Source organism: Girardinichthys multiradiatus, chromosome Y (genome assembly GCF_021462225.1).
Source record: "Girardinichthys multiradiatus isolate DD_20200921_A chromosome Y, DD_fGirMul_XY1, whole genome shotgun sequence".
NCBI classification, from domain to species: Eukaryota; Metazoa; Chordata; class Actinopteri; order Cyprinodontiformes; family Goodeidae; genus Girardinichthys; species Girardinichthys multiradiatus.
In genome coordinates, this window is record NC_061818.1 from 33,418,411 (window position 1) to 33,443,925 (window position 25,515).

The 25,515-nt window shown below is 40.4% G+C and overlaps 1 protein-coding gene and 2 long non-coding RNA genes across 3 annotated transcripts; all 3 read left to right on the plus strand.

Annotated features, from left to right (window-relative positions):
- Positions 1 to 10,487: 10,487 nt before the first annotated feature.
- On the plus strand, positions 10,488 to 16,018 carry LOC124864648. Its single transcript, XR_007037333.1, has 4 exons — positions 10,488 to 10,526; positions 11,788 to 11,819; positions 15,068 to 15,129; positions 15,996 to 16,018. It is a non-coding gene; the product is annotated as an uncharacterized LOC124864648 (long non-coding RNA).
- Positions 16,019 to 16,026: 8 nt separating this feature from the next.
- LOC124864176 (supervillin-like) lies at positions 16,027 to 19,559 on the plus strand. The gene is made up of 3 exons (XM_047358841.1): positions 16,027 to 16,141; positions 18,696 to 18,915; positions 19,026 to 19,559. Exons 1-3 carry the CDS (start codon positions 16,128 to 16,130, stop codon positions 19,557 to 19,559), a joined length of 768 nt encoding a protein of 255 aa, XP_047214797.1. The 5' UTR covers positions 16,027 to 16,127.
- Positions 19,560 to 19,650: 91 nt separating this feature from the next.
- On the plus strand, positions 19,651 to 22,895 carry LOC124864647. The gene is made up of 3 exons (XR_007037332.1): positions 19,651 to 19,781; positions 22,695 to 22,736; positions 22,834 to 22,895. It is a non-coding gene; the product is annotated as an uncharacterized LOC124864647 (long non-coding RNA).
- Positions 22,896 to 25,515: the final 2,620 nt, after the last annotated feature.

Consider the following 25,515-nt stretch of genomic DNA (forward strand, 5'->3'; position numbering starts at 1 on the left):
AATGAGTTAATAGATTCCCGAGTCAGTGAGTTTTGAACGACTCGTTCAGGACTCGCACACCACCAGCCCAAAGGGAGAGCCGACCGCGTTGACGTCCGGCTCCGGTCCAGCCTCATGGGCGTCCCAGGGTTCGCCCATCTATTTATACCTTCTCCCCTTCAAACGCAGAGCCACCCCCAGCGGCGACTGTGACTACATTTGGAGCGACTCGCTGCAGTGAGGGATCAGTGGGGAGGGACCACCGGCTGCAATAAGGCTCCCGGGGCCCATTCAGTGTAAGTATACATTTCTGTTTAATATGCATGTAGTAAAGTTTGGTACCTAACGGTTAGAAATACGCACCAATAGCCCACAACCATGCAGCAGTTCGGAATGGACGTTGAACTATTACCCTCATGTCCACAGAAATGACCCACCTGTTGGTTTGACATGCGGAAGTTTGTTGTTCGGATTTTCAAAGTTTTTGTCTTGAGTTAAAAAAAGGTTAAACTAACAGTGCGAAACTGATGTTTAAATATATGTCCAATATTAAAACATGTTTTACCCAAAGTTTACGCACAAATTACGCAGCAATTCCGATGTGATCCTGTAAGGGTTTCCCTAAAGTATTTCTCGGAATGTGAAATTTCGCTCCTGTTTTCTCCAAACTATTAAGGTTTCCATTGAAACTGTTTCCACTGAGTACTGTGGCGTCCTATTTACATGATCTGCTGTCAGTATAAATATGCAATAATTAGGGAGGAATTGTGAAGATTCTCACCATCTCATCCGTGTTAGAAGCTTTAAAATCTGTTTGTATATTTCATTTGTAATTGATGCAGGAAGTTTTAAACATTATGCATAATGCAGAAATGCACTTTGAGTGGAAGCAGATGAATTATGGTGCATAATAAGGTGGAGAGAAAGACCTTCCTGTCATCCCTCCTGCTGCATGCCTCTGTTTGCAGACAATAGTAAAATGCCTACCTGTGAATCTTACCCATGGACAGTGCAATGCAAGGCTGTTTTTCCACTATGCAGGAAAATCCTTAGAGAATGTGTGCTTAAGTTGCAGAGATCATTGGGGAGCTTTGGTGCAGGTAACTCGGCAGGGAAGGTGTAATTGGTAAGCTTATTCTTGGCCAGCCTTTTAATCTGGTCTACTGCAGAACTCCGACATCCCCTTCTTATAAAAAGTTAACTTTAAACACTTCAAATAATTCTTATGGCTACTTTAGAAGGTCAGTATTAAATTACTCAGTTTGTAATTAAGGGCTTTTTGTAAAACTAATTGAACTTAGTCGAAAATGTTCCCACTGCCAAACTTCAGATCCATTTCTGTCTCATTCTTCTCATTCACTGCTGCTGGGTGTATTTCCAGCTTGTGTTGAAAGTGCTCCCGGATTAGAAGCCTCTGATCCCTGTTGAGCCTCGGTGGCATACTCCTCTCTCATGTCCACAATCCTCCAGCTCACATAACTGTTGGTCTTTGCAAAGGTTTGACCATACTCTGTTCTTTCTTGTGATTAGCCAGAAATGACAAAAGCATACATGGGAATGATTTAAGGAACTCGGGGAATTCCTTGATTTACATGAAGAACTGAGCTCTCTTGTTTTTTTAAAGCACATGCTCAGATGTTATCATGTGGTGACATGATTACTTGAGCTGGTTGTCTCCCACAGGATCTTAGCTTATTATAATTATCTGTAGCATGGGTCTAAATTGATTTCTCATTATGCTTTTTCTGTTTTGACATTCAGTTAGAAAACAGTTTATTGTTGCTGATGCATTTACAGTTGAAACCAGAAGTTTACATACAATGTATAAAAAGTGCTCAGTTAAGGTTATCAAAATTTGTTCATTTTGTGAAATAATATAGGATAATGACAGAGAAATATGTTTTGTTAATTATTCTTTAATTCAGAGGTTTACATATGTTTGGTTAGTATTTTATAGCACTCTGACCTGAGTCAAACGTTTTGTGTTTCCTTTCACAACCTTTTCACATTAGTTTACTGGAATTCCTCCTGAGAGAACAGGTAACTGGGTCAGGTTTGTAGGGTACCCTGCTAAAACACACTTTTTCAACTCTTTCCACAAATTTTCTAGGGAATAGAGATCAGAACTTTGTGATGGCCACTCCAACACATTGACTTCGTTCTCCTTAAGAAACTTTTTAACTAATTTGTTTATGCTTAGAGTAATTGTCCATTTGAAAGGATGTCTTGAGATGTTGCTTCAATATTTCCACATAATGTTATTTTCTTATGTTTCCAGCTATTTTGTGAATTGCACATGTCCCTTCTGCAGCAAAAAGCCCTCACTATATCACAACATGATGCTGCTGACACCGTACTACATAGTTGACATGGTCTTGCAAGCTTCCCCTCATTTCTTCCACATGTAAGGTTTATCACAATGACCAAACACTTCAATTTAGGTTAAGCAGATCACACGATTTATATCCAAACATAGATGATAATCCAGTTTTTTTATCTTGCTTTTGGAGTAATGGCTTCTTCCTTCTGAGTGGCTTTTCAGCCCATATCCATACAGGGCTTAATTTGGGTAATGACACTTTCTTACCTGATTCTTTACATCTTTGTTCTGGTGTTGATACACGTTTCACACCAAAATAAATTCATTTGTGGAACATAGAACCTGTCTTCTTCCTGAACCGGGTGATGGCTGGACATTCCCATGGTGTTTATACTTGGATATACTTGTTTGAACAGAAGAACGTGGCACCTTGGAGCATATTCGGTTACTTTGGCTGAGTTCCATTGATATTCCCATGCTGTCACAAAAGGAAGCATTTTAAGATGCTGCCTTAAAATGTATCTGCAGTTGTGCCTACACATAAATTAGATTAAGTGTTTTGAATTGACCTATCAGAAGCTTACAAAGCCATAAAATAAAATTTTGAGCTTTTCAATTTTTAAAGGCAAAACAATCTTTTTGTAGGTAGACTGCAGACTTTGAAGAAAGTATTAAAACAAATTCATTATTTCTCATTATTCTGGTACTAAGCAAATAGAAATAATTTAACTGACCTAAAACAGGAAATGTTTGGTCTGATTTAATGTCTGACAGTTTTTTATATACTGTATAAAAACATCTGGCTTTAACTGTACTACCAGGTTTCTGAACATTTTCATAAATAACATGCAAGTATTGCTAAAGTGCACCTTTACGCAGATAGATGATAGGCTGCCCTTTAGAATCAGAATCAGAATCAGAAAAGCTTTATTGCCAAGTACGTTTTTGGACATACAAGGAATTTGTTTTGGCGTAGTCGGTGCAATACAGTACAAATTAAACAGTATAAACATATCTACAATATAATATAAATATATGTGCACAGTTTTAAGTGAGTGAGAGTAAATATAGAGCAGTATAAGATGCAAGAGCAATACAACAGTGCAGGTGATCATTGTGCAAGTAGAGTACATAATTGAGCATTTGGTAAAAAAAAACAATGTTTTTCTTGGAATTAGTTTATACTCTTAAAAATAAGGTACATTTTTAAATGTTATTGATTAACGTTGATCATATTCATTTGGATGCTGTTTCTTCTACATTTGTTTACATTCTTTGAAACACTGTTCTTTATGTTTTATTACAATTATGCTGAATACAATGCATCACTGTGTACTTTAGGCTTAACAAAGGCTTTCTTGGCCTTTGTTAAGCTTAAGGAGATAACAACACTCACATATTCTTTTGTACAAAGCTAAACTTGGTAAGCTATCTTATTTAAGCTAATTTTTAACACCTTCAGACACCCACTAGAGTTGGTTTCCTTTAAGAGTTTTCGGATGTTTTTCTAAATTTGGTAGAACAGCATTATTTCTTATTTCCACTCAGATTCATTCTCAAAGTAAATTAGAGCTTAATGTTTTTTCTTTCTGAGATAGTTTAATGCTATCTTAGACTGCAGTATGCATCTTCTGGTTTTTAGCTGGAAGCTCTTTCCATATTATGCTAACTCTTGCTTATTTGATTTTGTTTAAACAGTTTTATGTAATATTGTAGTTAAGGGCAAATCTTCAGGTTGTAACTGTGTGCCGTCTTGACCAAGTCTCATTTGAAGTAGATCTGTCCATATTTCAATCCACCAGCCTGAGAATAGCAGCTAAACCGCTAAAATGAATATCTTTTAGAGTGGGACTTCTGCTGCCAGAACATCCATTTAGCCTCACGGCAGATTCATCTGGTGCACAGCGTCTGTGGCTGCCACCTCTTTGTTCTTCTTTCATTGTGCTTCCTGCTGTAGGAATGCTGACATCCACAGTTTAGTAAAGCACACAGACATGCATACACACATTTATTTTTCTGCATACAGTGCTGTGCAAAAAATCTTGAGCCACATCTCATTTGTTTCTATTATTCTTAAATGGAGGAAGAAGTCCATGTAATCTCAACTGGTTTCGATCAATAGTTCTCCATACGTTTGGGAATTTTAAAGTACTTTGCACTTGTTCACATTTCATCATTGATTAAAAATTATAGTTTTTAAGTATGTTATGTCAATTTAAAAATATTTAACAGGTTCAGGTCTTCCTTGTAGACTGAAGGGACTTTTCTAGTTTGTTTTTGTGTCCATGTTGCTTGGGAACGTGTCATTTCAAACAGAATGGTGTATGTGTGCTTAAATACGTTGGAAAGCAGTATAATTGGTGATGCAGGTTCCTTAAAGTAGTTTTTCAGAAAAGGTCAGCAGATTGTGTGCCATCGAGCTTGTTCTTTGAGTGGAGCCGAGCTGTGGTGTTCAATTTCAGTGCAAGAGGAGATTCTTGACTTGGCAGGCTGGTGTCGATCATCTTACACGGACGAGAGGAAAAGAAGTGGAACTAGATCAACGATACGCATTTTAAAAACTGCCAAGTGTTGCCACATAGTCATTTTACACACAAATGATGACAAACCTTTAATTTTTCTTTCTTTTTCTGGGGTAGGTCTGTGCAAGAGCGATTTCATACAGTTTTACATTTTCTGTGCTCTAACTAGTCCTATAGGTTTGTTGTGCTGTGCTTCGAATAGCCATAAATTGACCCCACAAATGTCAGAATGGAGGGAATCTTGTAATAAAACTTTGTTTGGTTTTTAATTTGTTTTAATGTATGAAATTTAAAGTATTTAGTATTTAATATAGCCTCAACAAATGATTAGAATATTCAAAGCAAGACGGTAAGTAATGACAGAAAACCCAAGGAAGGTTTGTGGGAAGTGTTGCATGTGCTTTGAGCTTTTCCAATCTAAGTGTATTACCTCTAAGACAACTTCCAAGCACTCTACATTTATTGATCCACAGGGCCAGTGTGTTGCTTAAGGATGCTTCAGAATTTTGTGTTTGGACTGCTGACCTTTTAATATGCAGATGACTGCATGAAGATCTGCTGGAGTTACAACAAAGATGTAACAAAACTATTTCACACCTGGCATTAGACTTCAGCTGTACCTCAACACACAATGATGTGTTGTTTTTATCCATAGTTAAACATACAGTTAACACTTTGCAAAGTGAGTCGCGGCTCACTCATATTTGCAGGTTTTACCAGGTTATGTCACAACTGTGTATGTGTCCCTCAAAGAGGTCAGTCCTATGAGAATAGAGTAGAAAAACAATAGTTTTCATAGTTTTAGAAGTAGTCACAGGTTGCCTAAGACATTTCAACATTTGTTGTTGCTTTTTTGGAAAACAACATGAATAAAAGCACATTATTCTGGTATTAGAAATGTGGTCTGATTTTTCTATCTTGGTTTTAAAATTGTAAATTTTGACAGGAAAATCTATAGTGCCATGCAGAAAGCATTCATACCCCCAGAACACACTTTACAACCACAAGCTTTAATAGGTCTTATTGGGATTGTATGTGATAGACCAACACAAGCAGTGCATTAATGTGAAGTTTTGAGGGGTTTGGGAAAATAAAGCTTTGAAAACTTGCAAATATATTCATCCAACTTTACTCTGATACCCCAAAATGCAATTCAGTCTGTACCATTGATTATAAGAAGTCACCTTACTAGTGAATAGAGTTCACCTGTGTGTAATTTATTTTCATTATAAATGCAATGTTTTTAAATAATATCGTAAACCACATGCAGACTCAGAGGGCCAGTCAAATTGTTCAAGAGATAATATTTTTGCAAAACTATCTGTCCATAGTCTCTATAAAAATGGGAAATTGATTATGGAGAAAAATGAGTTGTTAGGACAGTTTCAGTGTCTGCGTCTGAGTTTTAGAGGAGGTGGAGTTTAGCCAATCCCACGTTATCTACCGGAAATAGTTACTCAAAATGGCTCTTTTCATCTTTTAGGAAGAATATCTCACTTACAAAGGGACAGATGGTCTTAAACACCTCATAAGTGAAACCAATGAGCAAAGCTAAAAAGTCTTCAGGTCCGATGGAATCTGATTGCTGCAAAATTCATGCTGTGCTTTGCTCGATCTGAAAATTGAGAGACAAACAACCCATCTGCTTTTCCTTCCCCCATGCTCTGCAGTTACTTGATGAACAGATAAATACCAAAATCCTTGAGAGGGGCATGGATGCAACAGAGAAGCCAGTTCTGGAGCCCAGAGCAGAGCGGATCGCCCGCTACAAGGCCGACAGGAGGCGAGAGCTGGCTGAACGCTATGGAGATTTAGAGGAGCTTCCCTCCAAGTGGGTGAGACGGGATGGAAAGGAGCTGAACAACTCAGCCACCCCAGCCCATGGTGGGGTGTTACACCCAGGTGGCTCCAGTGAAAGAGTTAATGGCAGAACACGAGAAGTTAGAAATGGAGTCGAGGCCGATGCTCCTGCAGAGCCAAACTACATGAGAAGGTGAGTCCTGCCTGAGAGAAGAATGATGAGTTCACTCTTTCTAAAACCAATGGGTTGTATTCATATATAGGTTTTTACTGTATATGAGCCACACTAAAAAGAAAAAAAAAAACACTTGTGTATGATACAGATTTTGTCTCATTTTAAGGTTTCAGTCCAAAGGATTGTCAAGGAGATTATGATTTGTTGCTCTGCTTTAATGAAATTGTCTTAGGTATATTTTTGTCTTAAAAACATATTTCATGGAGGTAGTAACATATATGAATTAGGCATATCTAGCTGCTCATTAGATAGCTGCCCACATGAAATAAAACAAATTTATCTCACAGAACAACAGTCAGAGGAAAATAGGGAGGATTTGAGGCAAAGCATTTGTGGTTTTATACACGTTAAAGTATTTTGGTAGGCCTTCAAAATGTAGTTTTGTGTGAGTTCTGTAATATCAGCTGGTTTTAGTAAATGTTCTTTAATGAGAACATAAAGCTACCCAAACCCCTTAAATGTTTTACCATTTTGTCACTTGTCATAGATTGTCTGGGTTTAGGGTTAGGGTTAGGGTCTGGACTTTGACTAGGTCATTGTAACATGATTGTCCTTAGATCTAAACCGTTTCCTTGCAGCTCTGACTATATGTTTTGGGTCATTGCCCTGCTGGAAGGGGAACCTGCCAGCTTGTAGGAGGTTTTCTAGAAGGGTTTCAGTGTCCAGTAGTTATCTCCATCTATCTTCCAATTAGCTTTGACCAGCTTCCCTGTCCCCGTAGGGAAAGATAAAAACATCCCCATAGCATCATGCTTCCACCACCATGTTTCACAATGGGGAAGGTTTGTTCTAACAGCTTTTCTTCTGGTAGTGCCTTATATTTAGCTCCGTACTGTCAGAAACTAAAAGCTTCCAAACCCAAGGTTCACACTGTTAAGAAGTGGACTGAGGAATCAAAGCAGACACTACAGGCCTGCTTTGATTGCACAGACTGGACTGTTTTTGAAACTTCAGCCACTGACTTAAACCAACTAACTGATGTGGTGACATCATACATCAGTTTCTGTGAACAACAAGCCATGGTTTACTCCACATCTCAGGAACCTGCGCAGGGATAAGGAAGAAGCTCACAACAATGGAGGTTGGGCGCAGTACAGGAGCCCCACCCATCCTGAACAGAATCCTCACCTGGCCAACCGTCTGAATGGCTTCTACTGTAGACATGACAGGAAGCTGTTCACACCTCAAACCATCTCCTCTACATCCCAGTCAGGAACAAATTCCTCCCATAAAGTAACCAACCCCCCACCATCAGATCCTCTGCCTGCAATAAAGATCTCCGAGGAAGAGGTAAATAGGCTCTTTCAGCGCATGAAAACAAAGAAAGCTGGAAGACCTGATAACGTCTCCCCATCATGCCTGAAAGCCTGTGCAAATCAACTCACTCCGATCTTCACCTGGATCTTCAACAAATCACTGAAGAAATGTGAGGTCCCCTCCTGCCTCAAACGATCCACCATCATCCCGGTTCCCAAGAAACCCACCATCCTAGGATTAAATGACTACAGGCCTGTAGCCTGATGTCTGTGGTCATGAAGTCCTTTGAGCGGCTGGTGTTGAAGTACCTGAAAGACATCACAGGCCCCCTGCTGGACCTCCTGCAATTTGCTTACCGAGCAAACAGGTCGGCAGATGATGGTGTCAACTTAGGCCTACACTTCATCCTGCAACACCTCGACCGTCCAGGGACATACGCCAGGATCCTGTTTGTAGACTTCAGCTCGGTCTTCAACACCATCATACCAGACATCTTCCACCAGAAGCTCACCCAGCTCAACGTCTCAGCCTCCACCTGTCAGTGGATCAACAGCTTCCTGACGAACTGACAGCAGCAGGTGAGACTGGGGAGCATCTTCTCCCGTTCCAGATCAATAAGGACTGTTGCCCCCCAGGGGTGTGTTCTATCCCCACTCCTCTTCTCTCTGTACACAAATGACTGCACCTCACCGGACTCGTCCGTGAAACTCCTTAAGTTTGCAGATGACACCACTGTCATTGGACTGATCCAGGATGGTGATGAATCTGCATACAGACAGCAGGTGGATCGGCTGGTACACATGCTGCCAACACCATGTTTCATATTGTGGTATGGTGTGGTCCGGGTGTTATAGAGGGTTTGTGTTTTCCACTACACTTGGTGTTTGATGTTTAAGATTAAATGTACATTTTGGTCTCCTCTTGCCATATGACCATCTTCCACATGTTTGCTGTGCCTCCTACATGGCTTGTGGCTAACTTTAACTGTAAAATACAGATTTGTGGAGTACACGACTGCTAGTTAAAAATCCTTTCACCTGAGCTGTGAATCTCTGCCGCTCCTCCAGAGTAACCATGGCTTTTTTATGGCTTCTCTGATTTAATGGTCCTTTTGGTCGTACTGTCAGTTCAGGTCTTGATATGTTTTCAGTGGTACCATATATTTCCAGATGATGGATAAAACAGAGCTCTGTTAGACGTCCAATGCTTGAGATATTGTTTTATATTTTAACTCTGCAATAAACCTCTCCAGAACTTTAGACCTAATTGGTCTGCTGTGTTCATGAGTCTTTTTGATGCTGCTTGTTCACTAATGATCTCTAACAAACCTCTGAGGCCTTCAGAAAAGAGCTCAATTTATACTGACAATAAAAGATACACAGGTGACGTTTTTATTAGCGGATTTCTGAAAGCAGTTGGTTGCACTGGATATATTTAGGGGCATCACACTGAATACAACTTATTTTCCACCTCACAGTTATGTCCTACTTTGTGTTGGTCTGTCACAATAAATCTGTCTGTCTGTCCCTCATAGTTCAGGCACATGTTTAGGGAGCAGGTGTGTTGACCTATGCTGGTGTAGCTTCTCAGTCATCCAGGACAAAACATCCTAAGGGCTTGAGTAGATGGCAAATGGACGGCCAATGCTGTCCACTCTGCTGTAATTAGACCTTCATGTACACAGTATAGGCTACTTCATCAGGTAATGGGTTGTAAATGTAAATCCCAGCACCCATTCAGTAAACCTTTGCTGTTGACTACCTGACTTCCTCAGTAGCTCTGTGGCCTTTGCCGCTAATTAAAAACTGAGAGCTCCAAATCGCATGTGATCTGAGACCTGGTGTTGTTGAGAGGAGACTCTTTGTTTATTCTTGAAGGTGCATCTCTCTCTGCAATACTTCAACACTTGATGGAAAACTTTGCCATTCTGAATTACCTTCACTTTTCCTGCATTTAAACCTGCTCCCTCCCCCCTTTAGCCAGAGTTGCCAAACTTCTGCAAACGTCCAGAGTGAGGACGGGCACCATGTCCATCCAAGACCCGATGCCCCACAGCTCCACCCTCGGGTGTCAGTGGGCCAGTTGAGGAGTGTCCTCCTGCAGCAGATAGAGAGCGGAGAAGGCCAGGAGAAACTGTAGGGTCACCTGCATGTGCGTGATCCAAACTGAGTCACTCTTATCCGAGTATATGCCTTCATCTTCGCATTTTCTTCTCCGTTATTTCTCTGTGTTTGTGGAAACCAGTGATCCTGAGGCTGGCCAAACCACGTCCTCTTTGGAGCTGGCTGTTGGTTCTGAGGGAGGCCGGCGGCGGACCAGGCGTTACCTTCCAGGTGGATCAGGAGGGGGCCACAAAACCAGCGAGCGCTTCAGGACAGCCAATCACAGCCAATGAGATGGAGGAGAGCACCGGGTAGGAACTTTTGCTGTCGCCCTCCATATTTCTTAGCAACTCTGTTAAAGATTGTTTAAAAAAACTTTGAAATAAATGTAGCTTTTATGTTAGCCTATATATACATACTTGATATTTAATATTTAATATTTTGTGTCACTATTAATGTGAATCCTACTATTAATACCTTGTTAAAAGGGCAGTTCTAGGGATTCTCCTTTGACATTTTACAAGGTTGAAGCATATGGAAATGGGGATCTCTAAGCATTCCTTTTTGTCTAGTAAAAATGTCCTGGTATTTGAAAAATGCAGGCATTCTGGCAATATTTCCAGGGTATTTGGAACAAAACAGGCCCACAGCATTACGGATCCTCCACCATACTCAACAATGAGCATAAGGAGCCAGGTGGTTAAACCACCTGGAGTGTTTGTTCCAGTGCATGGTTCCAGGTAAAGAGCCATTATCGGTTAGCAAACTCAACACCTGTATGCTGGAGATGGTAGGATAGAAAAGGCAACAACAACTGGTTGGTATCTAAACAGAATGGTTGCCATGGAGACTTGCCTGCTCTTCGCTGCTCTGTTAGCTTCGGGGAGATATTTTTTTTTTACCTCTTTACCATCCTTCTCACTGTGTTTGGTAGCAAGCTAGACTTAGGTGCTAGTCCAGCCTTGTTCAAAGTTCCAGTTGTTTAAGACTTTTTAATTTATGCTCTTTCAGGTGAGAAATTATTTGCTTGTAGCCATTTCATGACTTGTAGATCAACAACCTTACATGTTCTGTTATGTTTCCAATTTTAAAGAGTTGCTTAAAGAAAGGGCCTCTGTGTTGCATTATTTTTATACACTAGGGAACAGGAAGTCATTAAATACAAATATATAAAAATTACATATAAATTAACTGATATTATTCAGATATTTCAAACGGAAATCTCAATTTAGTCATCATCCAATGCTCACATGTTTCTTTTGGACTTTCTGTTGTTTGTCTAAACTTAAACAGATTTTTATTTGATATTTAGCCTTTCTTCAGTTTAAAAAATAACCCTTTAGGTGAGGCTTTAAACAGAGACCTATGGGTGATTTGCATGAGTCTGTCCTTCATCCTGAGAACAACTGTGGCGTTTCATCAAGAATGCAAATATTTCACAGTATATTGATTCTCTGAGTCCGTAAACGAAAGCACAAGGACATTTACAATAAATATAAAGCTGGTTCTGAGCAGGAACACACAGAGCTCTCACTCAATGTTCATGTTTCATGCTACGGTTTCTTCTTCCAGGCTCATGGATGCAGAGGAAAACAACAAGAAAGGTAGAGCTTTACTTTTTTAAAATATGTTTTCAGCACAGAAACAAAACATCAAAGAGAGTTTAGTTACAGCAAGAATATGCTTTTTCTTTACATGCTTTGTAGGAAATACAGTTTGTATTTGTCCATCCAACTTGCAGAGTTGCGCTGATAAATTCTTGTAACTGCCTGGGAAATGAACCAGGTTATATTTGGATGCTCACTTTATTAAATTTGGTGAGTGATGATAGGTTTATGACTGAGAAACTATGTGGGCTTGATACAAAGTCACTTCTATTCTTATTTGACCTCAGCAGAAAAAGATTACAAGTCTATACACAGACGAGCCTTTCAGTGGTTTAGTCCTCTAGTAAAACACACCATAAACGGGTACCTTTTATTGCACATACAGTTTATGTATCGGACTATTTCCTACTGTATTTCATCTAAGGTGGTGTGAAGTTGTGTGAACAAAATCTTTTCAGACAAAACTATTCTACTGACAAATATATGTATATTTAAATATACATATATTTTTGAAAATGATAATGTACACTACAGAAAAAACTGTTAATTTGTCTATTTTATTGGATTTTATGTGACTGACCAACACAAATAAATGCCGAATGTTAAGTGGGAGGGAAATTAAATGTAGTTTTTAAAGTTTTTCACAAATAAAAATCTAAAAACTGTAACTTGTGTTTGTATTCAGCCCCTATGAGTCAATACTAACCACCTTCTGCTGCAATTACAGAAGGACATTTTATGAAGCATACCTCTACTACCGCTGACATCTAGAGACTGATATTTTGAGCTGTTCTTTCTCATCTGATCAAAGCACCTCCTTCCATGTTTGCTGTTCACTATACATTACAAGGACTTTTTATGCCTTTCATTCAACAACGGTCTTCTTCTTGTTCTTGTTCATTTTCTGTCAACAGTTTCTCACACCTAGGCAGTGGATCTCAGCACCTCCTCCAGAGTTACCACTGGCCTCTTGGCTGCTTCTCTTAAGGGGTTCCTTGCCTGACCTGCCGGTTTTCGGTGGATGATTGGTTCTGAGGCCTTCCCAGAACAGCTGCATTTCAACCAAGATTAATTTACACATTAGTGGTATCTAGGTACTAATTAGGTGACCTCTGAAGACATTTGGTTGTACTGGAGTTTATTTAGTTATCAAAGTAAAGAGGGTTGATTACAAATGCATGTTAGATGTTTCAGTTTTTTTTACTAGTTACACATTTTGAAAACCCTTTTCTTGTACTTTACAGTTATATGCTACTTTGTGTTGATCTAAATAAAATACACTGATATTTGTTCTGACAAAATGTTGAAAGGTTCATGTAGATATTTTTGCAGAATACCGTAGCTCAAAATTGTTGGCATTTTGGATTATTTTACTGGATTATTTTATTGAATTATCCGTTTAAAGTAAACCATTAGAGAAATTTGGATGTCTTTTTAACCAAAAATAAAAAGTTTATTTTTATTCCTGCAGAAAATGAACAAATACCATCAAATAAAGCAAAATGAGCATAAAGTGGTAATACCTAAACCATGTACCAGTTCTCCATTTATCTCAATCTCTTTCAAAAAGAATAGTCACTAGCGGTTCTATTTTTGTTTATACAGGTCCTTCTCAAAATATTAGCATATTGTGATAAAGTTCATTATTTTCCATAATGTCATGATGAAAATTTTACATTCATATATTTTAGATTCATTGCACACTAACTGAAATATTTCAGGCCTTTATTGTCTTAATACGGATGATTTTGGCATACAGCTCATGAAAACCCAAAATTCCTATCTCACAAAATTAGCATATCATTAAAAGGGTCTCTAAACGAGCTATGAACCTAATCATCTGAATCAATGAGTTAACTCTAAACACCTGCAAATGATTCCTGAGGCCTTTAAAACTCCCAGCCTGGTTCATCACTCAAAACCCCAATCATGGGTAAGACTGCCGACCTGACTGCTGTCCAGAAGGCCACTATTGACACCCTCAAGCAAGAGGGTAAGACACAGAAAGACATTTCTGAACGAATACAGAGTGCTGTATCAAGGCACCTCAGTGGGAAGTCTGTGGGAAGGAAAAAGTGTGGCAGAAAACGCTGCACAACGAGAAGAGGTGACCGGACCCTGAGGAAGATTGTGGAGAAGGGCCGATTCCAGACCTTGGGGGACCTGCGGAAGCAGTGGACTGAGTCTGGAGTAGAAACATCCAGAGCCACCGTGCACAGGCGTGTGCAGGAAATGGGCTACAGGTGCCGCATTCCCCAGACCTGGGCTACAGAGAAGCAGCACTGGACTGTTGCTCAGTGGTCCAAAGTACTTTTTTTGGATGAAAGCAAATTCTGCATGTCATTCGGAAATCAAGGTGCCAGAGTCTGGAGGAAGACTGGGGAGAAGGAAATGCCAAAATGCCAGAAGTCCAGTGTCAAGTACCCACAGTCAGTGATGGTCTGGGGTGCCGTGTCAGCTGCTGGTGTTGGTCCACTGTGTTTTATCAAGGGCATGGTCAATGCAGCTAGCTATCAGGAGATTTTGGAGCACTTCATGCTTCCATCTGCTGAAAAGCTTTAAGGAGATGAAGATTTCATTTTTCAGCACGACGTGGCACCTGCTCACAGTGCCAAAACCACTGGTAAATGGTTTACTGACCATGGTATCACTGTGCTCAATTGGCCTGCCAACTCTCCTGACCTGAACCCCATAGAGAATCTGTGGGATATTGTGAAGAGAACGTTGAGAGACTCAAGACCCAACACTCTAGATGAGCTAAAGGCCGCTATCGAAGCATCCTGGGCCTCCATAAGACCTCAGCAGTGCCACAGGCTGATTGCCTCCATGCCACGCCGCATTGAAGCAGTCATTTCTGCAAAAGGATTCCCGACCAAGTATTGAGTGCATAACTGTACATGATTATTTGAAGGTTGACGTTTTTTGTATTAAAAACACTTTTCTTTTATTGGTCGGATGAAATATGCTAATTTTGTGAGATAGGAATTTTGGGTTTTCATGAGCTGTATGCCAAAATCATCCGTATTAAGACAATAAAAGACCTGAAATATTTCAGTTAGTGTGCAATGAATCTAAAATATATGAATGTTAAATTTTCATCATGACATTATGGAAAATAATTAACTTTATCACAATATGCTAATATTTTGAGAAGGACCTGTATGTAGCAATAATTTAAGTGTGTTGAGTTGCAATGCTTTCCCTCCACATTCACACCTTGATAATTTCCAAATTCTCCTTTCCAGTGGATGTGAAAACAGATGATAGATCCAAAATGAGCGTGGCAGCCAAGATGTCTCTGTTTAAAGTAAGTCTGTGCTCTGAAACAGGAACCTCGTTGCTACTCTCAATCAGTTTATTTCCTTAAGGAAGCTACTCTAACCTAAACTTAACAAGTGCTAATGCAGTACTGATGTAATGGAGTTGTTATGCCTGCTGAGAAATAGACAGAAAGTCAAAAGAACAGTTTCCTGACCTGTGCTTCGAACAGTCTTAGAGACACTTTTCTGATCATGCAGAACAGCCTGATCATGTGGTGGTAATATGGATCAGCCTTGATATTTCTTTTTTACCCAGAAGCTGAAACGTTTCAGTTTTAGTCCCAGTGACTCAGGTGAAAATGTGCCAGACCCTGTAGTGCCAATAACAACCAGCAGCTGTGGTATAATTAGCCTGCTGCTCTGTAGAGACTGGCAGCAGGGAAACTGATACATGCAAGTCTCTGGTTACACCGTGACCTGTTGGACGTAAGCTGCCAAGATGCTTTATCCGCTAGTTATAGTGCCACTTTGCCTGCCTTCTTACATAAATACGGGACATTGCAAAGTATTGAGTCATCTCGCATTTATTTAAAATTTTCTACCGCGTAACCAGGCTCTTTTCTAATTTTTAAACACTCTTAATCAGTTCAGGCTTCCTGGAGTTTTTTTAAAACTGAAGAAAAATGCAACTCTTAGTTTCTGTTTCAAATTGTTTTTCCTATTTCTTGAAGATCTGCTGTAGATGATTTATAAGTTCTGGACTATTGACCAAGACCACTCGTCATCTTTAGGGTGTTCAGAAGTTCAAGCCTTCTTGCTAAAACCTTACATTTGGGTTCCACCTTTGGGGAAAGGTTTGGGATCTTTTTTCTGCCTTGACGAGGTGATATTAATACCTTCTCTGCCTTTTGAGGAACTGGAGAAGTCATCTGCCCCCGATTCCTCTGCTCTCTTGAAGCCTCGATCAGGCAGCAGCTTTCATGAACGGAGGACGCGCCGTGGCAACGACCATCGCTTTCTCACTCAGCCAATCACCTGTGAGGAAATGGTGGCAATAAGGTGGGTAGGGATGTGCTATGAAACCAGTGCTGAATAATAAAATGGTTTTACTTTGTGAAGCAGTTTCACCTAAAATCATTCAACCCCCACTGCAGTTAGGTTTATTAGCAAAATATGCAAACAAAACTGACAACTTTTCTGTGAAATCTTAACTCACTTCTTACAGGCAAAGCCTCCAGGTCATTAATATTGCTTGGTTTGCCTGCTGTAACCTTCTTATTCAAAATCCCTCCAGAGCTTTTTAACAGAGCTCAAGTCCATCGACTGGCATTACCACTTTAGTATCCTCCATGACTTCTTCTGAAACCAACCCTTGGTGAACTTTGGGATCATTGACATATTGGAATACAGCATGACATTTTCTCCCAGGATTTCCTGATTCTTGATAGACTCCATCTTTCCCTCCACAGGCTGCAGGTTTCCAGTACAAGAGGAGCAAGGAAGCCAGAGAGCATCACTGGGTCTCTGCCATGCTTTAATGAAGGCATGGTGCTCTTTTCAGCATATGTTTTCTTTCCTCCTCCAGACATACTGCTGATCCAAAGGCCTGAACAGTTTTATATGAGCATGTGCCTTATTGTGGCTACTGAAAGCTCAGTTTCTGCTGCCACCAAGTCCTCAGCAAGCTGCCACTAGATTCACGTGGAGTAAAATGCTGTAAAACTCATATATAAATATGTATATTCAGAAACTGGTGACCCCTAGGACAAAAGTAGAAATCACATCCCAAAATGCTGGAAAATAACCGAGCTAAGATCCTGTAGAACTTTTACATACAGACTGATAAAATAAGCAGCAGAGGACAGCTGTTGCGATCAATGTGGCCATCTTAAACGATGGAAACATCAAGAAAATTTTTACTAAAAGTGGAAAAATACCAATGGCTCAGGGAGAAGCTAGAGAGAGCAGGTAGTGCCTGTGGACTACCCGGGGCAGTGACCCGCAACCTGGAGAAATGGCTCCAACGGTTACAGATACCCAGAGAAACATCGGAGACCCCAGTCCAGAAGAGTGCAGTCTTAGGAGCACTGGTGGATTTCTTTTGGACTAGCAAGCTAAGACAACTACTTTGGAGCATATTTACAGTAGCAGGTCTGCCGTGTTTTTTCTTCTGGGATATAGGTGGCACATTTGTGACATTAGTCTTTTAAGAAAGACTAATCTCATGTGTTTTTATTACTCTTACATACTTATTAACTCCTTAATACTGGTGCAGCTGGTTTGCAAAAATCAACACACAGTCAGTGGAAATACTAAGTAACCGCCATGAGTCAATAGCTTTTAGAACCAACTTTAGCAGCAAAATCCTAAAGTAATCATTTTCTTTCAGTCTGTCTTTTGCTGTGGAGGGAATTTGGCCCACTCTGCTACACAAGCTCGCTTCAGCACATTGTTGTTGCAGGCATTGGTTCCTGCACAGCTTTTTTAATGTTCCCACGCATCATTTCAATCAGGCTGAAGTTTGGACTTTCAATGGGCCACTGCATCACCTCGATTCTTTTCCTTTTACAGTCTTTCTGTGATGAACTTGCTATTCTGTTGGGTGTAATTCCAGCCCCCTTGCATCACCGAGGTTGGGCAATGTTTTAGTGGTTGGCCTAGAGACCTTAGTTTTACTCTTCAGTATGTTAGTATGCAGAGGAGATCATGGTTGATTTAATACCCTCTTTCACAAAACACTTCCCCAATAAAGCCGCAAAGACAGCCTCCTCTCTGAGCTGCCTTTTGACATTCATTTATCCCAGATCACACTGGCCACGTCTTGCAGACGTGAGCTTTTAAAACTCAAGCCAGCATCATGGAACCAAAGTATTCACTGGGTGGAGTTCAACTCATTATGCATAAAATGTGTGACAGACATCTCCCGTTCTAAAAGGTAAAATGCATCAGGGCGGTGTGCTGTGGCGTTTGATGCCACTGCTACTTGAAAGAACTGTTCTGGCAGTACCAGTACCATTGATCTGTTCTGCTCCACGATGATCCCAGCCTGAAATCTGTTGGGGTGGCAGTCGCACAGATTGCCTGCCATAACTACTTCACAATCTCTGGCGTCAAGATTAATCCTAATTGGCTAAACCTTACATAATTCTTTCATAAATCAGCTGATGCAGAGCTGTGACTACCTCGCTTGGCAGCTCAGAGGTGGAATAGAGGTGGATGGATGTCAGTGACTGACACTGGTATTGGTTGGGTCTTTGTGCTGAAATGCTGTATTGGGCTTTTCTACAAACATGGTGCTATATAGCTTCTTTGCTTTGCTCTTAACTGTACAATGTACATTTTTAATACAGATGTAAATCTAGTTCATGCAGTCATTCATAAGTTACTTGGGCAAAATCAAACTGCAGATCTTTTTTAGCTCTACAGTTGTATCACCAGCTGCTGTATGGAGTGTGGTGGATTCACTAAAAATAAACCACACTGTGTGTGATAAAGGCGGTGAAGGAACATGGAGTACACACCAATGTGTTTTCAATACTTTATAGGTCTTAAAAATAATAAATATTCTTATGACAGTTCTGCATGTTTGATGCTTATTTTGTTACATTTGCAGCACTCCTCCATCAGCAGATATCCGGTCTGGGCAGGTTGAATCAGTGGGGGACGGAGGTGAAAGCTGCAAGATGAGCATGAAAGACAAGCTGGCCCTCTTTAACAGACTGTCTGTACATGGAAAGAATGGGGCCAGCCCCACCGGCGGACCCCCAGAGAGGCGAAAGCAAAAAGGAGCTCGGTACCGTATCCAGCCCATCACAGTAGACGAAGTCAATCTGGTAAGGGAAAAAAATAAAAATGGAGTCAAAGGTAAACTCAGAAATGACATTCATGATCTCTGCTTTGTGTCTATTTGACTTTTGTATGTTCATTTCATGTTTCTCTGCAGCTTCAGAAAGGCCCCATTCAGCTTCCTGCCTTCAGTTTGTCCCCTAATCTGTACGACAGACAGCAGGCCTCGTTTGTTAATCTAAAACCCAGCGAGGTGCTCCTTATACAACCAAAATCTGAACTTTCAGAACCTGAATCAAAACACCAGGGCTCACAGGAGTACAATTCTGACCCGTGCTTGAAGGGGATCCTGAAGAAGAGACGGCCTGAAGGCTCAGAGTGGAGCGAGAACGAAGGTCGGGAACTGCCACAAAACCAGCAACAGAATGGTGAAGACTGCACAGATGCAGAGATGTTTGGGAGGATAGAAGGAGTTGAGAGGCTGGAATCACAGAGAGAGACATCAGAAGTGGAGCGTAGTTCTGTCAAAGTAGCTCCCTGGAGGCAGAGAGCTCGAAACAGGAGGGAGACTCCAACACAAGTCCTGTCAGAGCAGGATGCTCCTCAGGAGGAGTGGCCTTCTCAGAGCTCACCACAGGAGATCATTTCCTCAGCTTCAAACAGCTCAGATGTTACTGGGCAAGTTGAATGAGTCATATGAGCTGTTGTTCTTTATAGATGTCACATGCAATATTATTACCTAATAATGGTTCTGATATAAAAACACAGATAGCAAACAACTTTTTTATTTGAATTATATTGTGATTTGTTTAGAACACAAGCTGAAGAGCAGAGTGTTGAAGAAGACAAGCCCAAACCAACAGTTTCGGTCTCTGTCGGAGTTTGCTTGCCTAAACTACAGGAAGAAGCAGGGGTGAGAAATAGAGATGAATTTATGTCCCCGCATCACTGCAAACATTTATCAATTAAGAATTTTGTTTGAAATAACAGCCCAAATATGTTTTAAAACTGTTTTAGTTTATGACATCTAAAAACATTTTCTGGACCCACCAGGCCAAATAGAAAAGTAAAAAATTCAACACAACATGTTTTATCTCCAAAAATTACCAAAATATCTCTTTATGGAGAAATACAGCATCACGCACAAGTTATTACACCCCTTGATTTTTTTCATGTTACAGCCACAAACTTTGGTGTATTTTATTGGGATTTCCTGTGATTAACCGATACATGGTTTTCAAATAATGTTCAATTATAAATGTTTGAAATGTTGGGATTATGATTATTGATTAATTAATATTTATCAATAATTATAATTAAAAATCATATTTAAAAAAAAAGATTTCTTAACCAAAAATCCTCATTTATGAATCGAAACCAGGGATGTCTTCTGATGTTGTAATTGTGGCTCAACGCCTTTGATAATTACAACCGTTAAATACTCCGTAATAATTGATAACTATTACCAGAGATGTCACTGTTTAATCAACTGTTTCTACCGAAACATGGGGAACTTTTAACCTTATTTTGACTGACGAATCACTCTTGCACACAATAAACACAAAACGCCTTCTCTTATCTATGTGAATATTTATTAAATCAACAGCCTGATCTCCCTCGCTATTCCGATTCAATAATCTTCACCTAATCAAACATGCAAAGTTCTACTCAGAAGGAAAAAAATATATCTCACTAAACAAAATAAAACAAAACAGCAGTGGGTGTGTATGGAATCAAACCAGCAGTTATGGCAAAGGTGATAATATGACAAAGGAATATGGTGTTGAACGGAGTTTTGGGAAGCGGCCCGCCAGAAAGTATAGCTTAGTTACGGTGAGCCATAAAACATCCCCCGCCGCTGGGGATGTTCGAGAACACAAAGGGTTATAAAACTTTTGGCAGCAACTCATAAAACATGAAGTTGAAGACAAAGAAAATGGTTGATTTTCACCATAAGGTTATTATAGCGGTCCAGTTTCACAGCGCACCTGCTCTCAGCTGTTCACACGGTGAAAGCACAATCTTGCTGGACTCGGCGGCCTCAGAAAACAACAGTAATCACGTTTCAAAAGAACAATGGCATGCACATACAATTCAGAACATCATTTCACACTAAGTGGCGATTCTACATCGCACTAAAACCCTCCTCTACCCTGCCCAAGCTATTCCTAATAAAGAAATGAAAATAAAAGGGTGGATTTTACTTGTTGAAGTCTTCCTTCTGGGGCAGCGAGTGAGAGAGAAAAGGGGTGAAGACTTTCTGCGCATCTGCAGTTAAACTCCAAGAAATGTTCAATTTCTGTCCTTTGGCCTCCTTGGCAAAAGGGAAAAATATGATCTGACCGTCAGCAGTTGACTGGAACAAACAAGGTGGCAATCCGTCTCCTTGAAACCACTGTGAGGCTTTTTTTCTTCTGTTACGTGTTAAACTCACGTCTTCAATCGGCAAAGTGAAATTTCTGGCCTTCTTATTCCATAAACATCTTTCATGAATTTTTCTTTTCTGTTAGCCAACAAGGAGAATAAATGAAATCCACGTGGGGACCTCTTCTCCAGAATGAGATGTTGGTCCGGTCTCCAACGTGAAGCAAAGTGTGGGCAGTCTCATAGTCCGTTTATATGGTTCAGTGGGGCATCGGAACTGGGACGCCCCGTCTTATCAGCCGCAGTGGCCGCTGGGATTTGTAGGACAGACTATCCTGCGGTACAAAATGGCCGAAAATGCCGGAAGGCCTGGTAGCGTCCAGCAACGTGCAAATGGTCAGCAAACAAGTGGTCCAACAGAAAATTGCAGCATGTGTTTGTATCAGTGACTGGAGACTTTGTACAACCCTTCATATTCCAGTCTCCTCGGACCAGCTTCCCTGCCTCTGCTGAGGAAAAGCATCCCCAAAGCATGATGCCGCCACCATGTTTCTCTGAGGAGATGACTTTTCATGGCTGTCTTTCAACCATGGCTTTCTTCTTCCATTTCTTTCAAAAAAGTCTTCCACCTGAGCTAAAGATTTCTGCAGCTCCTCCACAGTTCCCATGGGCCTCATGGCTGCTTCTCAGGTTAATGCGCTCCTTGACCAGCCTGTCAGTTTAGGTGGATGGCATGTCTTGGTAGGTAGCTGTATTTATACTTGTATTTTTACAGATTAGATTTTATTTATGGGTATCAGAAGCTGGTTACAAATGCATGGTATACTTTTCAGACTTATATTTGTTAAAAAGTGGAAAACCACACATCCTTTTCCTTCCAGTTTACCATAATTCACTACTTGGTGTGGGTTATACACCAAATCTCAAGGAAATACACATGTGAAAATAAATCTAGTCTTAGATTCTGCAGAGCATCGTTCTTTACCATGGGTAAAGCATTTAAACCTAGTGTACTGCTTATGTGATAAATTTTTGCATCAATTTCATTTGAATATTTTGCTTGCTGTGTTAGAGGTTAGTGGGTTCACTTTTCCAGATGGCTTTAAATTTTGAGACTCAACCTGCAGTTAGATGGGGCCATTATCCGTGCCACTGAAACCAGATATAGCATCTCTCAGCACAAGCATTTGGTATGTGTTTAATATTTTGAGATCAGACTCATGTTACTGGGAGGCATATTCAGACCAGTTATGCGTTTTATACCAGCTGGTGGGAATGTGGAATGCAAACAGACTTATAATGTGCCAGTTAAATTTTACCCTCTTAATGACCTAAAGATCTCTTCTGCAGCAACACACCCGCGTTACATGTATCAACGATATTTACTGTGTTTGTTTTTGTTACTCTTTTATGGTTATGTTAATTCTTTACATCATTTTCCTCTTTTGTTTTTCTTATGTAGGACCAATCAGAAAGCCCTGTTTGTGAGACACCTCAGTGCTGGGTAAAGCTTTACAATATGATTCGAAACGCTTCATCCTCATAACGAAATATAGCTTGAATGAAGCAGGTTTAGCTTGCCACTCTCTCTTCTCTCCCAGGAACCTGTCTTTGCCTCTGTCTATGCTATCAATACACCCCAATATATCATGTGTTTTAATCAAGTAACTGCGTGACCTGGTGCATGGGACCTTAAATGCTGCTTGTCATGATTTGGAGTGTTCAGTATGCAGTGGAACGTTTTTGAAGGCGCACACATTCAGATAAATGTGATTGTTGCAGCTAAAGCGTGAAGTTTAACTCACTCTGAAAGCCCAACTCTGCTAAATTCACAAAGCTTTGCAGTTTACTTCATCGTTTGCACATTTTGCACGCTCCAGCTGCTTCTTTTCCACACTGAATACAAGGAGCAGGGTGTGCACTAAATACATGCAGAGTCAAACATGTCCAACAAAATGAGCATCTTTTTAGTGCATTGCAGATGTCTTTGATTCAACAGGAAACACACCCAGGTGATCAAAGAAATAGAAATACTTGTGGTCTGCCTGTCCAGAACAGCACTGCTCTTCCAGAATTTGACACCACTTGCCCTGGCTGTTTATTACATACATACAAGTATAGATTTTCTACTGAATGCCTACATAATACCTTATTTAAATGTGGGTTAACTGCACAGATAGGTATTCTTTTCAGTGTATTTTTTTGCTTAATTTAGTCATATAGAGTGATGCATAGAATGAATATTTTTTTTACAGAAGAAATGAAAGGGAGAGAAAAAAAAAGAAAAAAAAAAAAAAATGTCTTCCCACCTTTAAGAGACCCACTCAAGATAGGTATTGCTATTTTAGGAGATGTTCCTCTGTATGAATATTGGAAATTAGTGGTTTTCACACTTTTGGAAATTAGTGGTTTTCACACTTTTGGACGCATGCGAGTAGCTTTGTAAGATTGTCTGTCTGTCACCAAAAGAGCATTTTCTTTATCCAATGTTGTGCTTCTTCTTGGGGATCTTATTTTACCCTCATAGTTTCAGCCTTGAAGTCAGTTTGTAATCCCAAAGCAGTATTACAAATGTAGCTTTAAATCCTTAGATAATAAACGTAAAATGTGTTGTACAAACTTGCTGCTGTTGAAGCATTGCAATGGACAGCTCTCCTCCATGTGAATTCTATACATCTTGTACCTTAAATATTTGTTGGGTGACTTTGAGTCATTAGCTTACATTCATCTGGATCATGAATGTCTCTGAATGTTGTTTTCTTTTCTCTTCATCCTCAGACCAATATGTGCTTTGAGGCCCAAGTAGTCTCCCCTCCTACAAAGAGCCCGATCCAGCCCCAGTGGAGACAGAAGGTGATATATATATATATATATAGTCTTCATTGATTGCACATTGCACCAGTAAGAGCAGAGTGTGAAGGTTCAATTAGCAGGGTAAGAGCACAGTTTTGCTCAAAATATTGAAATGCACTCAACTTTATGGGTGACATACCAAAGTTCAAAAGAGGACAAATTGTTGGTGCATGTCTTGCTGGTGCATCTGTGACCAAGACAGCAAGTCTTTGTGATGTATCAAGAGCCACGGTATCCAGGGTAATGTCAGCATACCACCAAGAAGGACGAACCACATCCAACAGGATTAACTGTGGACGCAAGAGGAAGCTGTCTGAAAGGGATGTTCGGGTGCTAACCCGGATTGTATCCAATAAACATAAAACCACGGCTGCCCAAATCACGGCAGAATTAAATGTTCACCTCAACTTTCCTGTTTCCACCAGAACTGTCCGTCGGGAGCTCCACAGGGTCAATATACACGGCCGGGCTGCTATAGCCAAACCTTTGGTCACTCATGCCAATGCCAAACGTCGGTTTCAATGGTGCAAGGAGCGCAAATCTTGGGCTGTGGACAATGTGAAACATGTATTGTTCTCTGATGAGTCCACCTTTACTGTTTTCCCCACATCCGGGAGAGTTACGGTGTGGGAAAACAGGTGTGAAGCCCCAAAGAAGCGTACCACCCAGACTGTTGCATGCCCAGAGTGAAGCATGGGGGTGGATCAGTGATGGTTTGGGCTGCCATATCATGGCTTTCCCTTGGCCCAATACTTGTGCTAGATGGGCGCGTCACTGCCAAGGACTACCGAACCATTCTTGAGGACCATGTGCATCCAATGGTTCAAACATTGTATCTTGAAGGCGGTGCCATGTATCAGGATGACAATGCACCAATACACACAGCAAGACTGGTGAAAGATTGGTTTGATGAACATGAAAGTGAAGTTGAACATCTCCCATGGCCTGCACAGTCACCAGATCTAAATATTATTGAGCCACATTGGGGTGTTTTGGAGGAGCGAGTCAGGAAACGTTTTCCTCCACCAGTATCACGTAGTGACCTGGCCACTATCCTGCAAGAAGAATGGCTTAAAATCCCTCTGACCACTGTGCAGGACTTGTATATGTCATTCCCAAGACGAATTGATGCTGTATTGGCCGCAAAAGGAGGCCCTACACCATACTAATAAATTATTGTGGTCTAAAACCAGGTGTTTCAGTTTCATTGTTCAACCCTTGTATACAGGTCCTTCTCAAAATATTAGCATATTGTGATAAAGTTCATTATTTTCCATAATGTCATGATGAAAATTTAACATACATATATTTTAGATTCATTGCACACTAACTGAAATATTTCAGGTCTTTTATTGTCTTAATACGGATGATTTTGGCATACAGCTCATGAAAACCCAAAATTTCTATCTCACAAAATTAGCATATTTCAT